The 23,407-nt window shown below is 35.2% G+C and overlaps 1 protein-coding gene across 1 annotated transcript in view; it reads right to left on the bottom strand.

Moving 5' to 3' along the window:
* LOC150075183 (stAR-related lipid transfer protein 3-like) overlaps window positions 1–23,407 on the bottom strand; it is a 179,416-nt gene that overhangs the window by 31,400 nt on the left and 124,609 nt on the right. Inside the window, exons 9-10 of the mRNA XM_090388230.1 lie at window positions 22,090–22,239; window positions 16,115–16,210 (exon numbers count right to left, since the gene is read on the bottom strand). Coding sequence (XP_090244356.1) covers window positions 16,115–16,210; window positions 22,090–22,239 — 246 coding nt within the window. The remainder of the gene's footprint in view (window positions 1–16,114; window positions 16,211–22,089; window positions 22,240–23,407) is intronic.

Here is a 23,407-nt window from a genome sequence, read left to right as displayed (position 1 = left end):
CTTTCCAGTTCCTTCTGTTCTGAGCACTGACCATCCATTTACTACCCACAAACTCATGAATTTCATCTATCCATCTCCGCCTTTGTCTTCCAGGTTTTCTTCTAGCTCCTCTTGGGTACCATTCTGTTATTTTCTTAGTCCATCTGTCATCATGTCTCCCAGCTATGTGTCCTGCCCAAGACCATTTTAGTTCTTTAGTTTTGATAAGAATGTCCTTTACTTGAGTTTGCTGCCTAAATACTCCATTAAATTTTATACTTAAATATTCCATTAAATTTTAATCAACTTTCAATGGATTCTGATATATTATCTGATCAAGAAGTGTATTTGATGGAGGTTTAATTTAATGTAAAAATTATATTATTATACTGTGGGGGGGGGGGGTATCGCAACTCCTATTTACTAGTATTCTTTGGAAATTAGTATTGAGGATTTTCCTGGATTATACCTAGTAATTTTAAGGGAGGCAGCAAGAGAGTGTATTGAACTATTAAGCTTAATTATGAGGTCATCAAGGAATCAGGAGAGAGTCACTTAGATTTGAGAAGTGCCAATGTATTGCCAATATATAAAGGTGGTTATAAGAGTGAAGTTCACTCTTAGAATCACTGTAGTCTATTGGAAGTGTTAATCTTTAAAAGAGTAAGCATGAATATTATGGAGCTTTAAAGGGGGTACTACTTTTTGTTATAATGGATGACGTTTGAGATAAAAGACTAATTGCAATATTATCTTATTATTGCTGCGACAAACATGGATAGATTTTAGACATTTTCAGTCAAATTTGCTTGCAGAAATACTTCCAAAGGAGTTACTCAAGTTCACTGTTTGGTGTAAAGTAATATTGTATTTAAAGATATGTGAGGTTTACAGACAGAAAAAAGAACATCTATTGGAAAAAGCAGATAACTGGTCCAGCTGATCTGGAATAATGAATCTTTCTTTGCATTGAATAAATGCTCTATAACAGGTTCCCAGATATCTGAATAATGGAACCCATGATCTTCATTTTAATACCATATTATAATTGGCAGCACTACTGATGCTATACCAATTCAAAAATTATCATATAATTTTTATTTAATGAAATATTTTGACATAAAGAAAATCATCAATAAGTTTCTCTTAGATCTAAATTAAATACAGGTAACACATATAAACATTGATTTTATTCCAGCTGCTGTGTTGAAATAAAATGGTTTTGTAAAGGGAAACTCATGTTAAACTAACCTGGTTAGCTATTTTGACAGGGTCACTCAAGAACTGGACTTAGGGAATAATTTCAACATTGTTTATTTGGATTTCAGCAAAGCATTTGACTCAGTCACATGTGAGCAGTTACTTTATAAGCTGGAAAAAACTGGAATCACAGAGAAAATCCTTAGATGGATAGCTGGATGGCTTCAGGGCAGGAGGCAGAGGGTTGTGATAAATGGTTATTCCTCAGATTGAGTTGAGGTAAGAAGTGGGGTTCCCCAAGGATCAGTATAAGAATTACTTTTGTTTTTGATTTTCATAAATGACATTGATGAAGGGATAGAGGGCATGATGTCTAAATTGCAGATGATGTAAAGTTTAGTAGAGTAGTTAACTATCACCGCCAGGCAGAGCTTCTTCAGAGTGACCTAGATAGACTTCAGGGATGGTCAGAAAAGTGTCAACTATGCTTTAATCCAGCAAAGTGGAATCTATTTCACCTGCAGAACAGTAACTCCAAAATAACTTATACACTTGGTGGAGTTGAACTAAAGCCAGTAGTGGAGGAATGGGACTTGGATATTAAGATACAGTCAGACATGAAATTCTCGGAGCATTGTAGACTGGTTGCAAGGAAGGCCCGTGGTGTCCTATCGATGATTTATCGAATAATTGCTAGTAGAGATAAGGACGTCATAATCACATTATATAAGGCTATTATTAGACCAAACTTGGAATACTGTGTTCTGGTATGGAGACTGCACCTAAAGAAAGACATTGTGCTTCTTGAAAGGTCCAAAGAGGGCAACTTGCCTGATGAGATCAGCAAAAGGACATCCATATGAGGTGAGGAAAGATTTCCAATATGTGGGTTGCAGAGACTGGAAACCAGGCATCTTACAGAAGACTTGACTGAAGTGTTTAAAGCTCTGAGAGGCATAAGTAAAATGAATGAGGCCAAAATTTTCATGGTTATAAATTATTCTAGAACTAGGGGCTGTAATTTCAAGTTACAGTGGAAGATGTTTAGACTAGATTGCAGGAAGTTTTATTTTAGCTAGCGAGTTATAAATTACTGGAATATGTTACCTACATGGGTGGCAGAGGCTGACAGTTTGGGGGATTCAAAGGTCAGCTGGATAATTACCTACAGGAGGAGGGAAAAGCATAGGTTATCTATTTCCTTTTCTCTTATTAATTTTTTTTCTTCTTCTTATTATTATTCTATTTTTATTCTTTTTTTAAAATTTCATTTTAATTTAATTATTTTATTGCATTTATTTTTTATTATTTCATTTTATTTTTTTGACTGGTGCAGCATAAGCCATAGGCTTCTTGCACCATGTCCCCATTGCTAATACTAAATACTCCTGCAATCCTGAAGTACAGCCACTCCCCGATTAACGTAAGGTTTGTGTTCCGCCGAACTCTATGTAAGTTGAATTTTATGTAAGTCTGAATTTCCCCCATGCTTGTGCAGCACTCACAACTGTGTTTGCTGAATTGATTAAATCAAAAAGGAAATGTTAGATGGACATGTGAATAGAATTATTTAATTACTCAATTTAATTACGAAAAATTACAAAAGCATGCAATTTAAAAATTTTCAAAAATATGAAAATTCGTTGCCAGAATCTACGTCTTCAGCTGGAAGTATGCCACTGTGGAGGTTCAGGGCTGTGGAGATTTAGAAGGGGTCAGCCGCTCAACCTTATGAAAGAACATATTAATGGATAACTGGACGGCAGATTTTTTTTTCTTTTTATCATAGATTTCTTTGTAGCAAGCAAGTGTATCATTCACCCCTCTGTTAACTTTTAAGAATCGTTCGCTGTCAGGATCCATCTTCCAAACCTCGCCATTGCCATCTCTCTGGTGGTGAAGCATCTCGGCTCTTCATTTGGTTCAGCTTGAGCTTCGTCAGCATTTTCTTCTTTCACTATCACTGCCTGCAAGTCAATAAATACTTTGTAAGATAATTCCTTCTCTTCTTCCTCTATTAATTCCTCCACGTCTTTGGCAACAACCTCCAACTGAAGTTACTCTGCAATCTTTACAATCTTATCTGTAACCTCTTCATATGATTTGTCTTTTTCAAACCCTTTGAAGTCTTTTACATGCCGCGGGCATATTTTCTTCCATGCATCATTTAAACAACTTTTAGTAATGTACACCCAGGCCTTATTAATATTTAAGATGCCATGGTAAATATAAGATTTCCAAAACTCTCTTAACGTAAAATTTTTCTCACCGTCTACTGCAGACAAAGCCTGAGCAAATGTTGTATGTAAATAGCATGCTTTAAAATTCAAAATAACACCCTGATCCATAGATCGGATAAGTGAAGACGTGTTTGGCAGCAGAAATATGACTCTCGGGTTCGAATTGAAATCATCTTGATGCGTTGGATGTCCAGGTGCATTATCTAACAGAAGCAAAATCTTGAAAGGAACGTCATCGTGTTTACAATATTTTTCAACCTCGGGAATGAAGCAGCATTTAAACCAATCCTCAAATAGAGATATCGTTATCCATGCTCTCTGGTTTGATTGAAAATGCACGGGTAGGGTGGCTTTATTGATGACCTTAAATGCACGAGGATTTCCAGAATGGTACAAAAGCAGTGGTATTAATCTGTAATCTCCCGCTGCATTAGCCCCAAGCAAGAGTGTGGCCTTATCTTTTGAAGCCTTGAAAACTGGCATTGTCTTTTCCTCTTTGGCAATGTATGTTCGATCTGGTATTTTTTTCCAATACAGAGCAGTCTCATCAATGTTAAAAATTTGCGCATTGAATCAATAATTTTTTCCAGCAGATCACAAAATTTCTCTGCAGCTGCAGAATCGGCACTGGTGATTTCACTGCATACTTTAATGTTTTGGAAACCAGCACGATAACTGAACCTATTAAACCACCCATTGCTTGCCATGAACTTGGCTTGGTGTTTGCCGTACTTATCCTTAATATCTTCATAAATACTTCTTGATTTTGCTTGAATGACCATTGGACTCAGGGGCACTTGCTTCTGAATCTGACTTTCCATTCATATTATTAATAGCTGTTCCATCTTCGATATAGCACCTGAACACTGTTGATCTTAAGTGCATTGATCCTTTGACATGTTCTTTTATACGCACACTGTCCTTTAAAATAGTATTTGCTGTTGAAGCAGGAGACCTAATTCCCTTACAATAGAAGACAAACTTTTTCCTGCCTCATACTTCTTAATCATTTTCATCTTCATTTCTAAATCAATTTTGTTTCATTTCCTGGCACTGCCAGCACTTGCACTTTCCATTGGTCCCTTTCATTATTGTAATACGTAAATAGGAATGAAGAGAAGTTTCTGAAAATTTGTTTTTTATATGATTGAAGATTTTAGTGAAGGTGAACACATTTCACCATAATACCATAACATAAAAACCTACAGAATTCCAGTTATCGGTATTATCGCAAATGCAATAAGATAGAGTTTACTACCTGTTTATAATGGATTGCACTAACAGAAAAGCCCAATAAACCATGCAAATAGTTTTTATTGTTTTATGGTAGCGACCTCCAGAAACGTGCTTTAGAAAAATATCACAAAGGTGTTCAAAATTGATTCTTATAACAGGAACATATGATAACAATGGAATTGTAGTGCAATTTCCATTATAAATATGACTTTTTAGAGAGATAAACAGCTTAGTAATATAGTGGAATTTTCAACTCCCAAGGACTTGGAACAAATTACAAAAAAAAAAAAAGAAAAAAAAAAAGTTATTGGGTTCATATTACAATATTTTCACAATACCTCCATATACTCTACAGATGCAAAATATGTTTCCATATTTTTTTCAGTTTGCACTGGCCAGCAAAAACTTACGTAAAGTTGAATTTGTGTAAGTCGAGTATTACATAAGTCGGGGAGTTCCTGTATTAAAATTGATGCAAATATTAAATATGAAGAGAAGACATTATGAATATAAATAACAAAGCTTATTATTAGGAATGGCATTTAAAGCTTAAATAAATTAACCACTAAATGTTAAAATGTAAATTTTTTTGTAACAAATAAGAAAAAAATGTAAATTTATATAAAAAAAAGCTAACTTGAACTGTTTATGAATGAAATATTCCTCATAATCTAATAACTAACTTCCTCAGAAAGAACACTGGGAATCTGTTATTTACTTGTATAATGTAGTATGCAGTTCAAAACTCTCTTTTTTTTTTTTTTTTTTTTCAATGACTTTTTCTTTAAAATTAAGTGTAAGAAATATGGAGTTTAATAAATGAAAGTTTTATGGTGGGTCGGAGATTTTCTTATGGGAAAGGGATACAAAGACCTGAAAATCTTTTTACTGTTAACAAAGTAATAAAAGGTATAAATAACACTTCAAATAAAATGTAGACAATTCTGAAAGGAATAATATCTAAACTTAATTAGGAATGAAGAATGGCTAAATATATATATTCAAAACATAAATCTAGTTGGGACAGGAGGACAATTTTGGTTAATATGTTGTGGACAGGTATGGGAAGTAAAGAATGGCTGTGCTGAATGCATGAATTGACTGATGAATGATTTCTCACAATGAGGAATATTTTTTAGTCACCAATAAACAATAATAATAATAATAACAACAAAACTGTATGAAGGTGTGGGGAAATAGAAAGAATGGCTGTGTTGAAGAATTGATTAAAGCTGCTCTCACAAGTAAATATATTTTTTCAGTTGCTAGTAAATGTTAATAAAACAAACAAATAAAACCACTGATATTTTGATGAGTATGTCCTTAAATTCAAAGGAAGGAAGTGGGAGCTTAAAAGTCACACTGAAAGGAATTATCAAGCATGCCTAACAGATTCAGCCTCATTGAAGAATACAATATTTTAAGGTTACCTTTGTACTTTTTCACATATATGTCATTTAGAGAATATGTCTGCAACAGCTCATTATGCATCTCATAGATCAACACTTTTTCAAACTTTCTGGCCATGGAATGTTTTGCAAATTTAACCATTTCACAGTATCCCTTTGTAAATCTGACTCTTCCAGAGAACACTAATATCTTTAAAAACAGGAAAAACAGGTTTGGCTATTATATATATATATATATATATATATATATATATATATATATATATATATATATATTTTTTTTTTTTTATGTAAACCCCAAACACGAGAGGTATTAGAACCTATAGTACTTAGTACCATGCTTGGGTTGGAGATTGAGAAGATGAAAGAAGATATTTGTTGACACTGGACTTGAACTTCTGTAGACTGTAATTTTCAGGAAATACGTATGAAGGAAGGTTGTTCCAGAAAACGGCAGTTGAATGAATAAACGAGGAAGATGAAAAGTTGGTTCTGTGAGTTTGAAGTTGACCAGTAAATGGATGTTGGCTGGTGGCGGCACGTGTTCGGACTGTTTTGAAAGAGAGAGCAGAAATTATAGAAGCCGATTCAGAAGAACAGTGCCCATGGAAGTATCTGTAGAAGAGGCATGCAGCAGAAACAGTACGTCTATGAGACAGTGAGTGGAGAGACTCTGTTAGAGATGAATCATTAATTAACCTAACTGCCCTCTTCTGAATGGAATCAAGAAGCCTGAGAGAGGTTTTGGGGGCACCACCTCAGATGTGGGAACAATATTCCATGGCTGGGCAGATTTACGATTTATACAGAGTGAGTAGCTGTTTGGAAGAAAAGTAACACCGAGAGCAAAAGAGAAAACCAAGTTTTTTAGATGCAGAGGAAGCAATATTTGTAATGTGCTTGTGCCAAGAGAGATTAAAAGTCAGGGTAATCCCCAAAAGAAATATATCATTTTGCCTAGAAATTGGAGTGTCACTAAAGATAAGCATAGGAGCAGAAGAATCCTTTTTGTGAGATATAAGACAAGACTAAGTTTTAGAAGGGTTGAAATCAACTAAGTTGTCTTTGCCCCACTGGAGATCGGCATTTAAGGAATTGGTAGCAGATTTTCGAGAAGTTGAAGCTGATTGAGAAGGACAAAGTTTCTCAAAATGGAAAGTGGAATGCAATGTGCTATCATCGGCAAAACTATGGATAGGATTTCCAGTCAATGGAAGAAGGTCATTAATATACAAGAGAAAGGACTGAACCTTGGGGAACACTGGCATTAGTGGAGAAGTTAGAAGACAGAGAGCCATCTACCATCACCCTCAGTGAGTGATCAGAGAGAAAACTGGATAACCAATTACTAAAAACAGTTGGCAAACCATAACATGGAAGCTTGTTTAGAAGACCTTTATGCCAAACACGATCGAAAGCCTTTGAGATACCAAGAGCAACTACTTGTGTTTCACCGAACCTTTCCATTGAATTAGTCCATAAATGGGTAACATAAGCCAGAATATCACCAGTGGATCGACACTGACGGAATCCATACTGGTGATCGTTGATCAGACTGAAGGTTTCTAGGTAGTTTAAGACTTGGGAGTTAATTGATTAATTAATTGGTTAATTGATTAATTAATTTATGAAGATATCGTAATGTGAACCTAATAACACTTTTTTTTTTTTTTTTTTTTTTTGTAATTCATTCCAAGTACTTGGAAGTTGAAAATTTCGCTATATTACTAAGCTATTTATCTCTCTAAAATGTCATATTTATAATAGAAATTGCACTACACTTTCATCGTTATCATATGTTCCTGTTATAAGAATCAATTTTGAATTCCTTTGTGATATTTTTCTAAAACACATTTCTTGAAGTCACTACCATTAAACAATAAAAACAATTTACGCTTTCTGGTTTATTGGGCTTTTCTGTTAGTGCATCTAATTATAAACGGGTAGTAAACTTGATCTCATTGCATTCGCGATAATACCGATAACTGCAGTTGTGTGGATTTTTACATTATTATGGTGAAATGTGTTTCCCCTTCATTGAAACCTTCAATCATATAAAAAACAAATTTTCAGACACTTCTCTTCATTCCTATTTACGTATCGCAATGATGACCATGGAAAGTGCAAGTGGTGGTAGTGCCAGGAAGCGAAACAAAATTGATTTAGAAATGAAGATGATTAAGAAGTATGAAGCAGGACAAAGTTTGTCATATATTGCAAGGGAATTAGGTCTCACTGCTTCAACAGTGAATACTATTTTAAAGGACAGTGCACGTATAAAAGAAAATTATTATTATTATCATTAGCCATATGGTGCAAGGAAGCCAGAGGCTTCTGCTGCACCAGCCAAAAAAATAAATAAGGAAGAGAAGAATTATGATAACCAGCTTAGGGTCCAGGTGTGCCAAGCCCATACTCAACAGATGTGAACCCCTGGGGTCAAAGGATCAACACACTTAAGATCAGCAGTGATCACAAAACAGCTTTCAGGTGCTATATCGAAGATGAAAAAGATATTGATAATATGGATGGAAAATCATATTCAGAAGCAAGTGCCCCCGAGTCTAATGACCATTCAAGCAAAAGCAACAAGAACTTATGAAGATATTAAAGATAAGTACAGCGAACCCCAAGCCAAGTTCGTGGCATGCAGCGGGTGGTTTAATAGATTCAAGCATTGTGCTGGTTTCCACAACATTAAAGTATGCAGTGAAGTTGTTAGTGCCAATTCTGCAGCTGCAGAGAAATTTTGTGATGTGTTGGAAAAAATTATTGATGAAGGCAGCTATTCGATGCAGCAAATTTTTAATGTTGATGAGACTGCTCTGTATTGGAAAAAAATGTCAGATTGAATATACATTGCCAAAGAGGAAAAGACAATGCCAGATTTCAAGGCTTAAAAAGATAGGGCCACGCTCTTGCATGGGGCTAATGCAGTGGGAGATTACAGATTAAAACGACTACTTGTGTACCATTCTGGAAATCCTTGTGCATGTAAAGGTATCAATAAAGCTACCCTACCCTTGCATTTCCGATTGAACCGGAAAGCATAGATAACAGTATCTCTATTTGAGAATTGGTTTAAATGCTGCTTCATTCCCGAGATTGAAAAATATTGTAAAGACAACGACGTTCCTTTCAAGATTTTGCTCCTATTAGATAATGCTCCTGGACATCCTAACGCATCTAGATGATTTCAATTCAAACGTGAGAGTCATATTTCTACCACCAAACACGGCTTCACTTATCTGACCTACAGATCAGGGTGTTATTTCGAATTTTAAAGCATGCTATTTACATACAATATTTGCTCAGGCTTTGTCTGCAGAAAAATTTTACATTAAGAGACTTTTGGAAATTTTACATTATTTACTACGGCATCTTAAACATTAATAAGGCCTGGGCAGAAATTATTAAAAGTTGTTTAAATGGCGCATGGAAGAAAATATGCCCACGACACGTAAAAGGCTTCGAAGGATTTGAAAAAGACAAATCATATGAAGAGGTTACAGATAAGATTGTAATTGTTATAGAGCTGCTTCAGTTGGAGGTTGATACCAAGGATGTGGAGAAGTTAACAGAGGAAGAAGAGAAGGAATTATCTAACAAAGAACTTACTGACTTGCAGGCAGTGATAAGTGAAAGAAGAAAATGCTGATGAAGCTCAAGATGGACCAAATAAGGAGCAGAGATGCTCCATTACTAAGAGATGGCAATGGCATTTTGTGAAATTGCATCGGCAATGGAGAGGTTTGAGAAGATGGATCCTGACAGCGAACGATTCTTAAAAGTTAACAGAGGGGTGAATGATATGCTTGCTTGCTACAAAGAAATCTATGATGAAAAGAAAAAGCCACCGTCCAGTCATCCATTAATATGTTCTTTCATAAGGTTGAGCAGCTGACCCTTTCTAAATCTCCACATCCCACAACCCCTGCAGCAGCATACTTATCAGCTGAAGACATTGATTCTGGCAACAATGCTTAAGAGGTAAAACTTACTAACGTTATGCCTGTCTCTTCTCTTTTTTTGTAATTTTTCCTGCACATGAGATAAAAAATTGAATAAATACAATAAATAATTCTATTCGTATGTTCGTCAAACTTTTTTTTTGATTCAATAAATTCAGCGAACACAGTTGCGAGTGCTGCCCAAACACAAGCATCAAGGGTACAGCTCTAAAACGGTGTTTGCAGGCCGGCCGCTAGTCAGTACACCTGACCGAACCTATTGGTAACTCTTTAGGATGCTTCCAGATCAGCTAGTGTATAATCTTGCTACCTCTACTCTGCAAGATAGTGACTGGAGGGAGTCCGAGTAGTGTGTATGCGGGGGGCATTGTCGAGGCCACGTTATGTCAAGGATCTAGGTATATTCTTACCACGTGTACGCCATATCCAAAAATTTCATTACTTCATACAGCATGACCCCCCCCCCCCACTTTTTATTGAATACACCATGAATTGTCAAACTAATAGAGTAAAGCTTATCTGCAAAAAGATCCAAACCTCCCAAACACTTCCTAGTTCATTTCAAAAATATACATGGTCTCAATTCTAATCTCCATGACGTCCATTTCCACTTGCAGTCTGCCAAACCCCATGTAATTTTTTTTTACAGAATCTCAGTTACCCGTTGATTCAACTACTGCTCATCTCAGTTGCCCAAATTATTCGCTGTATGATTCCTTTCACCTCAAAGGTGGTACTTGTGCATGTGTCCATTCCGATATTTCCTGTCAGAGACTTGCCAATTTATAATCTCCTCTTTTCGATCTTCTCTGGCTTAAAATCTCTCTACCTCAATTGTGTCAAATTCAGCTGTTGTCTCTACCGTTCTTCCAAATCCACTAATCACTTGGAGCTCTTTGACTTCCTCTCTTTGCAACCTTGACTTTCTGCAGTCAAACTTTCCCAACAGTGAGGTAATTTTCCTTGGTGATTTTAATTTTCACAATTCCAGCTAGCTTCAGTTTTCTGGTCACACTGACCCAGCTCGTCGAGATGCTGAGGCTTTTGCAATTACTAAACTTGCACAGATTGTTCATTTACCTACAAGGATACCGGACAATCTTAACCATACAGCCAACACACTTGATCTTTTTCTCACAAACAACCCTTCTAAGCACATGGTTGAAGTGAGTGGTCCTTTAGGCACTTGAGATCACAACTTAGTGATTGTCTCTCCTCCAATGGAACCATTATCTCATGACTATTCCCAAACCTTGTATTGTTTACATTACAATAAAGCAAAATGGGATGACCTGCAAGATTTCTTTTCCTTGGTCAGATTACTGTTTCAAAACTTCTGATGTCAACGTTTGCTCAGATCGTGTCAGTGAAATTATCCTTGTAGGAATGGAATCCTTTATTCCACACTTTACTTTAAAATCTCATCCTTTATCTAAACTTTGGTTTTCCAGTAAATGTGCTAAGGCTGTTCATCAAGAGAAGAATGTTGCATACCATAATTGGCTTGTTTCTAATTCTTCAGTTTCATTTTCTGCCTACACCAAAGCTCGCAACAATTGTAAAGCAGTTATTAATCAGTCCAAACTAGAGTTTGAAAAAGCTAAGAGTAGAAAATTTGCTTCTTGCCCAAATGGTAGCCGAGCATTCTGGTCTCTTGCCAAAGCTATTGGCCGCAACTTTTGCCCTTCTCTGCTTCCACTTCTGTCAAAACCAGATGGTTCTGTTGTCACTTCAGCCAAGGATAAAGCTGACCTGCTAGCATCTCATTTTTCTTCCAACTCGTGTATTAATGATCTTGGTAAAACACCTCCCACTATTCCCAACATGCTCCATTCAATGCCTCCTGTGGTCTTCCATGAAAAGGAAGTCAGAAGGATTTTGACGAATCATGATGCAAAAAAAGCTCCAGGTCCTGATGGTATTTCTCCACTTGTTCTCAAAACCTGTGCTCCCGAACTTACTCCTTTCTTTGCTGTCTTTTTTCACTTTCTTATTCCAAAAGTGTTTTTCCTTCTGATTGGAAATTTGCTGATATCCAGCCAGTTCCTAAAAAGGGCAACAATCCCTCCCATCCAATTATTGTCCCATTGCAATTACTTCTCTTTCTAAAGTAATGGAGAAATCAATTAACCACCAACTCTTAAACTACCCAGAAACCTTCTGTCTAATCAATTATCGCCAGTATAGATTCTATCTGTGTCAATCCACTGGTGATATTCTGGCTTCTGTTACTCATTTACGACAAATTCAATGGAAAAGTTTGGTGAAACACAAACAGTTGCTCTTGACATCTCAAAGGCTTTTGATCGTGTTTGGCATAAAGGTCTTCTAAACAAGCTTCCATCTTATGGTTTGCCAACTGTTTTTTATAATTGGTTAACCAATTTTTCTCTCTGATCGCTCACTGAGGGTGATGGTAGATGGCTCTCTGTCTTCTAACTTCTCCACTAATGCAGGTATCCCCCAAGGCTCAGTTCTTTTCTCCACTCTTTTCCTCTTGTATATTAATGACCTTCCATTGACTGAAAATCCTATCCATAGTTTTGCCGATGATAGCACGTTGCATTCCACTTTCCATTTTGAGCAACCTTGCCCTGCTCAATCAGCTTCAACTTCTTGAATATCTGCTACCAATTCCTTAAATGTCGAGACAACTTAGTTGATTTCAATCCTTCTAAAACTCAGTCTTGTCTTATCTCGCAAAAAGGATTCTTCTGCTCCTATGTTTATATTTTTGGTGACACTCCGATTTCTAGGCAAAATGATATATCTCTTTTGGGGATTACCCTGACTTCTAATCTCTCTTGGCACAAGCACATTACAAATATTGCTTCCTCTGCATCTAAAAAACTTGGTTTTCTCTTTCATTCTCGGCATTACTTTTCTACCAAACAGCTGTTCACTCTGTACAAATCGCAAATCAGCCCTACCATGGAATATTATTCCCACATCTGGGGCAGTGCCCCCAAAACCTCTCTCAGGCTTCTAGATTCCATTCAGAAGATGTCAGTTAGGTTAATTAATGACTCCTCTCTAACAGAGTCTCTCCACACAGTCTCATAGACGTACTCTTTCTGCTGCATGCCTTTTCTACAGATATTTCCATGGGCACTTTTCTTCTGAATTGGCTTCTATAATTCCTGCTCTCTTTCAAAACAGTCTGAACACGTGCTGCCACCAGCCAACATCCATTTACTGTCCAACTTCAAACTCACAGAACCAACTTTTCATCTTCCTCGTTTATTCATTCAACTGCCGTTTTCTGGAACAACCTTCCTTCATACGTATATCCCGAAAATTACAGTCTACAGAAGTTAAAGTCTAATGTCAACAAATATCTTCTTTCATCTTCTCAACCTCCAACCCAAGCATGGTACTAAGTACTATAGGTTCTAATACCTTTCGTGTTTGGGGTTTTCATAAAAAAAAAAAAAAAAACATGGGGGAAATTCCGAGTTACGTAGCGTTCCACGGAACACAACCCTTATGTAAGTCGGGGAGTTCCTGTACAGTATCATCTTCCTCGTTTATTCATTCAACTGCCGTTTTCTGGAACAACCTTCCTTCATACGTATATTCCGAAAATTACAGTCTACAGAAGTTCAAGTCTAATGTTAACAAATATCTTCTTTCATCTTCTCAACCTCCAACCCAACCTCGAACTCAGAAAGTCTGGATCTTCGATTTTTATTCAAAACATCTTCACAAACTTGGAGTCTTCTTATTCTTTGATCTTCATTTAAAATTATCTTCAAAAAGGCCTCTAAGGTTGGGAGAATGATTCATATCACAAATTTTTAACAAGTACACCAACCGTTTAACTATAATAGTTTAATACTGAAAAAATAATATTTACAAAAACTGACTTACAAAATAAAATTTATGATGAAATTTTAAAATACAATAAAATATAATAAAGGTTAAAAGCGATAAAACAATGATTGTAGCTTTCGGGGGCATCCGCCTCCTTTCTCAACAACAATGATGTTTAGGCAATATCCTTAAATAACAGGTTCAAATAAAAAATTCAAAATTTTTGGCACCATCTTGGCACACTTTTCTCATGCCTAAATTTTCAGTTAAAATTTGTCTAACTGTTTCTTTGTCCATATTTATATCTGATGCAACCATTCTAATACTTAAACAACGTTTAATTCTAATCAATGTCCTTACTTGGTCTACATTTTCATAATTATAATTATTAAAATGTGGACCAAGTATACTGGATGGCCTGGTAATTCATTGCCTTCCACAATTTCTCTTCATCCTAAAAATCTTTTATGCCATTTAAACATGCAAACTCTTGACATGGTATCTTCTGCATAAACTTGTCATAAACTCATAACTTTCAGTCGGCGTTTTCTTTAGTTTTATTACAAAATTTGAGGTTGATTCAGAGTTCAATTCTTTTGTCTGTCATTTTTCTGGCAAACTGCAAAAAACACAAGGTAATGAAAACCCATCTCGCTGTAAACTGAATGAGTGTGTTGGAATGTGACTTAGCAGACAACCAGGGTAAGGTTCAAGGTCAACTGCTGCACCTTTGTTTCACTGGTGACATGTAGTTTGCAGTGGCTGCACATGTATCTCGTTATTTAATAGCCACACCTTGTAAAGATGTACAAATTAAATAAAAACCAATGATAGATAATAAATAGAACATTTACAGAGTCTATAGGATCCTTTGTGAAAACCTAGAGTTTGGCAGAACACACTTTGAAAAATCACTGTTTTTAGGCAGTTCCAAAACTTGTACATTTCTTAATTTGTATTAAAATATTGTTAATATTTTTAAGAACTTCAACCCAGCCTTTTTTACTTACATTATCTCTCTCTTTCATTAAAAAAAACATAACAAAGATTGTGAAATCAATTCTCTCTCTCTCTCTCTCGCTCATAAAAACCCTTGAGGAGCCCAATAAGCTCTTATGGAGTTCAGTTTGAAAACTTGTTTTAGATCAAAATTCCTCAAATGTTTCTATATGATCCACCTAAACTGTAGAAAATAAATCAATCCGTGATCCATCATTTTGGCTTCTCTCAGTTTTTCGTATTGAAAGTATACATATATCTATAATAAGACTTACATGGGTTTTTTTTATATATATAGAATAAACAAAAAAGGACTAGTCTAATTTAACACACTGTTCTCTGTAATTGTGAGGCTACAAAAACTTTTCAAAAGAGCGACACACACCCAGTACAAATATAATTAATAAAAAAGTGCTTATCCAGTAGTATACTCAAACATTTTATTTAAACATTCAATTTTCCATATCCAAATTATAAATACAACATATAATTTTGGATATGGAAAATTTTTTAAAAAAGTACTAATATTATACTTTAATAATTTTAATGTGATTCTTGTGTACTTAGCAAAAGTTTGTGACTCGCCCACTAATCTGACTGCTATGAATAAAGGGATGGTTGGAGTGGCAGAAGAAAGAAGGTGGCTATAAATGAGCACTGCTCTTCTTGAACTTATGTTATTAGTGAAGTTTCCTCGGTGTTTGGTGCTGGTCCTCCTATTTGCTTTCAATACTTAGTAACAATACTGATGAAGGCATATCAAGTTTATTGTCTAAGTTTGCAGATGATACAAAGGTCAGCAGGGTAGTTAATGAGGAATCAAGGCATACTTACTGAAATAAGACCTAAAAGATTGGACAGATGGCTGAGAAGTGGCAATTGAAGTGCAAAACCGATAAATGCAAGGTACTACATATCAGCAACAATAATCCCCAGCATAACAAATCTAAACTGTCACTGGACAATTACCATTAAGTTAAATTGTACAGTCTGAGATGAAGTTCTCTGAGAAGATAGACAGGCTGCTAGAACAGCTCATGGAGTTCTGTCAATGATATACAGGAATTTTGACAGGGACAGGGAGCTAATTATTCAGTTGCACAGTAATTCAGTGAGCAAAAAGATTGGTCAAGAACACGAAAGGGTATGCTTACCATATAGTGAGCATGTGATTATGCATGTATTTTCCAATAAGATATGCCAATAAAGACATTATCCGTTGAAAATGCTAGTAAACTTTTATTAAAAAATTAGAATACACTCTTACCCTAATTGTTTTGACAGTTGGATTCCACTTTGGCACATCTTCTCCCTTATGGTAAAGTTCGTACAAAAGATTTTCTGGTGATATCTCAGCCATACCCTAGGAAGAAAATTTGTACCAAATATTAATACGATAACAAATATCTGGAAGTAAAAATCCAATCATTTGAACAAGCCTATAATCAGATTAAATTGTAATAAGACTTATTACTCTCACTGAAGATCAAGCAGAGTCCTCAGCACTAAAATTGGGCTTATATTCAATTTAGAGACAAATACCATTATCCAAGATTCTATCTAAGTTACTAATATCTTTTTAATTGTTTAGCATACTTCTCATCAGTTGGCAGGTTATATATATTAGGCAGAATTGTGGATAATGGTATTTGTCTTTAAGTTGAACATAAGCCTAAGCCTTAGCATCGAGGGCTCAGCAATCTGTCTTAAGTGAGAACAGAAAATCACTGATTGAAATCGAACACAAGTAAAGCATATGAATTTTGACCGATTTAAAATACTGCAGTGAAATACCTCTCCAAATTCTATAGCATTGTCCATAACTAGTTTATATTATAAAAAAGTACTATTTTACGTGAAGACAAATTGTTTTATGGTCTGTAAGGTGCATTTGGAATTGAAAATCTTAAGTGTAATTGTATGTAGAATTATACAGCAACCAAGTTCTCATATTGTACCTTTTTTTTATAACAATAAAAACTACTTAATTTTTTTTTTTTTTCTCCCCTTGTGACAAGCAAAAACTTATTTCTGTTTCAGCTTATTTTTGGCACACAGGGCAGAAAAGATTTACCATCAGGGCTGCTCAAATGAGCAAGGATTGCATATCCATCAACAACGCAGGAGGCAAGTCTTGAAGGGAGAAAAAAATTACTTTCATAATAATAAACTTTCAGCAATAAAAGGGTACTTTTTTAAACTCACACACAGCCATATACTGCATAACCCTAGAAATGGTCCTCTTCACCCTCACATATACAAATCAATTGATAAAATGTATATAATATTGATATAATACTATATCAATTGATAATATCATCAATTGATAAAAATGCACTGTATGACGATTGGCTGGAATTCAAACATGCAGATGTTTGCAGGGTGACCTAAGGAACCCACATATTGTGCAGAAAAACCTTTGATGATTTTTATTCTTGAACCATGTGTAATTTGTTTTAGTATGCAAACTTTCACAGGAATAAATTGCCAACACTGTTGGCATTTTTTATAATAACCTAATAGCTACTAAAGTGAGCCATGATAATTTCAGACAAAATGCAGTACTCCATGTCTTCTGCCTTCAAACTACATAGCTGAATGATTAGTTGTTTGCCCTCCAGAAACATAATAGGACAAAGGGGTAATTACTTGAAAGATATGTAAAATATCTAGTATTTCTCCAACCCTATAACAAGGTGGTTTGAAAAATTCTTAGAATAACTTGATGTTCTTGTTGCACAATATCATCTAAGCTAAATTTACGGCTTAGACCACATGGTGCCATTGTGTATTATGACTATACAAGTGTGCATTCACTCACTGATTTGCATGTTTTGCAGCCTGAAAAATACAGATAACTTATAGGGGAACCCCGCTTCGAACTATAGCCCCAATTGAAAAAGTCTATAGAAACTCCTCATCTGTGGTGAGACTCAAACCTAGACCTCTACAAACAAGTAGTGAAATCACTATACTGTAAGGGAGGACAGAGAATAACCTACATGTATTATTTCGGGACAATGCTGAAACTATGTAGGAACTATCATTTGGTAGATGCATCCTTGTGTAATGGTATTGCTGTGCTGATAAGAGTTTTTCTTTTCTGCAGATATTTTTGGAAGCTATGTCTCTCTATGTTTCAAGAAATTCAAAGTTCATGCTGTTATAATTATCTGTTTGAACAGCATGTCTGCAATGAAGGTTCATGCTGATGTGTTAGCAACAACAGGGGAGCTTGCTCCAGTGTAATCCATTATTGACATGTGGTATGCAAATTTGAGGAGGAAGAACCTTACAAAGATGAGTACCATTTGAGTCATCAACATCTGTCAATTTGAAAACAGTAGATGAGATAAATGGTAAAAGATCATCAAAAAAGGCACATAGTGCACTGAATGATTAATTGAAGCCGAGAAAGATTTCCACATTATTGGTTCCAAGAGCATTAACCAATGACTAGGAAAGCTTACAATGTGAAGACATCAGAATATCTTTTCAAGAGATCTTTGCAGAAAACCATGAGGACTTTGTTTTTGGACTCATAGCTACAAATGAGATGCAAACACACCATTTTAATTTTGTGTCCAAGCATCATGGAAATATACATCATTTTCCCATCCAAGAAATTCTGTGTTGCCTGATCAAAAGGTAAAGCAAGGGCCTGCATGTTTTTTTGTGGTGCTAAAGTAGTAGTGCTTGTTGCTTATATTGAGCATGCAGTTCCAATCATAGCTAGTATTATGCATGCTTAACAGAAAATATGAAGCCATCAAGAGTGGTGAGGTAAGTTGCACTGTGGTGTCCTTTTCCACTATTATACTAGTCCACTGTTGCAATATCTTCAATCAGAGATGCAGGGTTTTAAATCCTCAGTACTCCCACCCCCATTTAGTAAGTCTGGCTTCTAGTGACTGCTCCTCCTATTCCAAAACTTAAGGACCTTTGTGAATAAGCATTTTACCTGAATGAAGAGGTGATGTGTTGTAAGAGACTAGATTGAAAACATGAATTGTGAATATGTTTAACACTCAAATAAAAAAAAATATATTATGTAAAAAAGAAGCTTTAATATTCATAGAATGACTATGAAAACATATAGCATTTAAAAAAATGCTATATTTTTTCATAATATCATTTATGAATATTTTGAATCATCCCTATATAAATATCACTCTGAATGTGAATGCCATTAACTTGTCATCATTCAATGTGTTAATTGAATTAGTACCAATAAATATGAATAATTTTTAAATAATTAAAAATAGTTATGGGTCATCTTGCAACTAGAAACAAACTTTAAATAATATTAAAATAAAACTTTGACTCTATATGTATTAATGATATAGTTAGTTAGCTATTTGGTTTTTAGGAGCATTAGCAACTAAGGCCATATTGCGCTGGGATATGTGGTGGTCATTCCCTGACCTTTCCGCATCCTCTGTATTTGGTGGTGACGGGCTTGAACCCTGGTCTAATCAAGAAGCATGTGCTACGCACTGCTGCTCCTTCCCACCTGGCTACGGAGGCGCATATTAATGATATACATCAGCTTCTGCTTTCTTTGAAATAGTGGCAAGCTTGAGACTATTACTAACATAAAATGTTGAAATATTATGTCGCAACATACTAAATAACCTAACTACAAAATCTGCCATTTGCACATGCCAACTTAACTGTTGTCATATTGACAGTGTTCCGTGAAGACAGAAAATTATGAGGACCTATTCCTCTGTTGTCAAAAGTTCAAGTAAGCATAAGTTCTTATACATTTCATCACTAAGATGCAGTTAATTCACATTTTCTATGAAGCATTAGGCAAAATCAAACTGAAAGTTTTATGGATAGCAACATATAATTCCATTTTATTTAATTGTAAACCACAAATATTGCAAAACAATAATAAACAATCCAATTCTTATTTAAATTTTCCAGCTTTCAGTAGATAATCTTCCAGGAAACAATATGCTTCCAGTTGGTTTGGAACATAAGTACAGTAAACCCTTCCTAATCTGGATTAATGGGGGGGGGGAGCTAATCCATATTAAGCAATAATCCAGATTAGTGAAGCAAAAGATAGCCTTAAAAGAACAAAAACTTAGAACATAAATATGTAAATGGAAAATTTAATAAATAAGATACAGGCAACCCCCATATAACATGGTTTCATTCTAACACTGTTTGAGAATTGCTGGAAATCTTGCATAATACGGTATTTTTGAGCTTTTGTGCTGGTAAAATGCTGCTATTATTTTAGATGTAATTTTCAATGTTTCCATTCCTTTTTGTGAATCCCTGCTGTTGACTCGCTAGTTGTTATCATCTTCGTGATATTTTTTATAAAGCACATTTCTGGAGGTCATGACCATAAAACAATAAAAACAATTTGCAGTTTCCAGTTTACTGGTCTTTTCTGTTAGTGTAATCAATTATAAATGGGTAGTAAACTCGATCTTCTTGCATTTGCAAAAGTGTTGATAGCTGGAATTCTGTGGGTTTTCACGTTATGGTGAAATGTGTTTCCCCTCCATAAAATATTCAAATCATATAAAAAAACAAATAAATTTTCAGAAACTTATTATCCGTAGCGTGTTTGTTGCAACTGTGTTCTTTGTTGTTGTGCATGCCGTGTTCTTTGTTATTAATTGCTTATCATTTTTACTGTTTTAAATTTTACAACAAAAAAAGAAAAGTCAGCGAACAGAAATATCAATTAGTATGTACATATTACAGTACATATTAATTAAGCTATGTATGTAAGCGTAAATTTATTTTTATTTTGCTAACTGGAAAATATTTCAATTTTCACATATTTAAAGTGGGGGTCCACTGTATTTTGTTGGAAGATCCCTGGGTTAGGTTCTGTGCTATTGAACTTATGCTTGTTTGAGACCATAAAAAATAATTGTGACTTTTAAGAGTGCAGTTTGTGACTTTTAAAGAGAGCAGAAGGTACAAGAAATCTAGATGCTGCAGAAGAGATTGTGCTTAGCAGCGATGAAGAGGAAGAAAATTAAATGAACGTACATTATCTGACATATAATGTATCACAGTTTGTAAGGTAAGACGTTTGTTCAGTTATTACTATTTAAGTTACTACTATTATAAAATTAAAGTTAAAATATTAAGTTATTACTACTATAAAAATAAAGTTTCCGATAGTTATAAAAAAATGGCATACTTTTGTTAGCTTTTGGAACATAACCCCCCTTTTTGTACTGGTTCTTAGTTCCATATAACACGGTTTCGCATTACACGAGATTTTGTAGGAACCAAACTACCATGTTATACGAGGGTCACCTGTATAGGTAGCACTGATGAAAATAAATAAAAAATATTACTGTACAGCCTTTATTTAAAAACTATAAAAAGACAATACATTTTTCCATCTCCATCTATCATTTATCAATGGATAAATGTATTGTATTTTTATACATTTATAAGGTGGCGCTGGCATCACATGCCAACACCACTTGATTGTTGCTGTGAATACCACTTAAATATAGCTTCTTCCAGCAACACTTATTTTGGCTTTAATGCCTGTCTATTTGATACTGCTTTTATCACTCCCCACATCAAATTTTAAAGGAAATGTCTTTATAGATTCTTTTTCAATATTTGACACAGCCTGTTGGCCAATACCAAATTCTTCAGCAATTTCTTTTTCCAGGAACACCATTTTCAAGTTGTTCTATCACTTTGAGCTTGATAGTTACTGTAAAGTGTTTTCTTTTTATTCCTCTTTTTAATTCTTTAGAACCCATAATTATAAAAAATATGTTAACTTTGCACATATGTATATACCTATAAAGAAGTATGCAAATTAAGCGATATAAGTAATAACATCCATCTGACTCAGAGTCAACAAAGATACTGAACACGCAAAATAATGTAATGTATGCGCCGCCTCTCTCTCTCTCTCTCTCTCTCTCTCTCTGTGCAGTCAGAGTGATTCATCTGCCTTCCTAAATCCCAAGTGTCTTTCAAAGTACTCAATTGTGAACCCAATTTTTCATATTTTGATCCGAATTAACTGTAACCAGATTAGCAAGGGTTTACTGTATGTTTCATGAATAGTGGACTAGTTTGCATCTAACCATTATGAAAGCAAAAACAAATTTTGTAATTCATGTTATGAAGGTTATTTATCTATTATACTTTTTTAGAGAAAAATTAAAAAGTTTATGTAAAAAGGATCGAATCTCTATGTTTTGCATCTTTCTTAAACATTATCTGAATACGTACAACAAATTTGAAGACCTTTCCATATGGCTTAATCTGCTGACTGAATATAACATCATTCTGAAAAGACTTCTCTACCCTCCAACCACCAGATGATATAACTGTCACAGCCTTTTCAACAGCTTCCTGAGCTAGTTTTTTATAATCTTGTTCCTGTAAGAAATTGAAAATTATGCCCTTAAATGAGACAACAAAGGGCAGAAAACACCAACAAAATACAATTTATAGCATTACAAATTACTCGAAGGAATAGTAAAATAGTGGTATTTGATTTTTTACCCCTGAAATATTTTAAATGAGTTTGATATTTAATCTGCAGTCAGACATATGCAGCTGGGCACTAATTAAATACTATGTTTTTTGTGTCCCTTTTGTAAACTACATGACTGAGAAAAACAGTGATGCTTTGGAATTCAAAGTATTCAACCAACACAACGCACTGATGCCTCTTATTCTCATTCATCTGGGTATGGGAATGGATCGTAAGGAAAATTTTTAATTGTTGTCCATTTTTAAGTTCATTAAAAATGGACAGCCTGAGGTGTTATTTCATAGTTTATGAGGTGACAATGAGAAAAGTTTCAGGTCAGGATTCACATTGAATATGTGGAAATTTTGGCTTGTTTAATTTTAATGTTAAATAAAAATTGTACACTGAAAGGACAGAATTCATGGGATACGTGGTTCTTGAGCAATGCAATGCTGTCCCCCCTCTTGCTAAGGGCAAACTTCCTGCTTGGCAGGCATATAGGTACACTTCATTCACACAGACAGTAATTCAATGTCAGTATGGATAAATGTTGTGAGTTAACTGACTTTGAAACAGGGATGATAGTGGGTGCCCGACACATGAATCACTCTATCACGGAGGTAGTACAGAAATTGCAACATTCCCCATCGACAGTATCAAGAGTATTGGGAATACACCATTTCTGGAATAACATCTCATTGTGGACAGTGCTGGGGGAAGAGAAAGGTGGTGGACGAACGTGGTCGTCGCCATCTGTCTTGCATTGTTTCAGCTGACCGGAGAGCGACAGTGGCACAAATTACTGCCGACTTCAACGAGGGAGGTGCCAGAAACATCTCCACGAAAACCATCAGCCGCAATAGGTTATAAGAGCCACTGACCCACCAGAGTCCTACTGCTAAAAATGACACAGGACTCTACGTCTCAACTGGGCAAAAGAACATTAGCACTGGACCTTGGATGGTTGGAGACAGGTCTCCTGGTCCGATGAGTCCCATTTCCAGTTGTTTAAAGTGGATGGGAGGGTGCGTATCTGGTGGAAACCTCATGAAGCTATGCACCCATCATGTC

Source organism: Mastigoproctus giganteus, chromosome 14, assembly GCF_048544385.1.
Source record: "Mastigoproctus giganteus isolate SK-2022 chromosome 14, ASM4854438v1, whole genome shotgun sequence".
Taxonomy (NCBI): Eukaryota; Metazoa; Arthropoda; class Arachnida; order Uropygi; family Thelyphonidae; genus Mastigoproctus; species Mastigoproctus giganteus.
The sequence above is the reverse complement of the archived record's forward strand: the minus strand, read 5'-3'. Positions and strand labels throughout refer to the sequence as shown.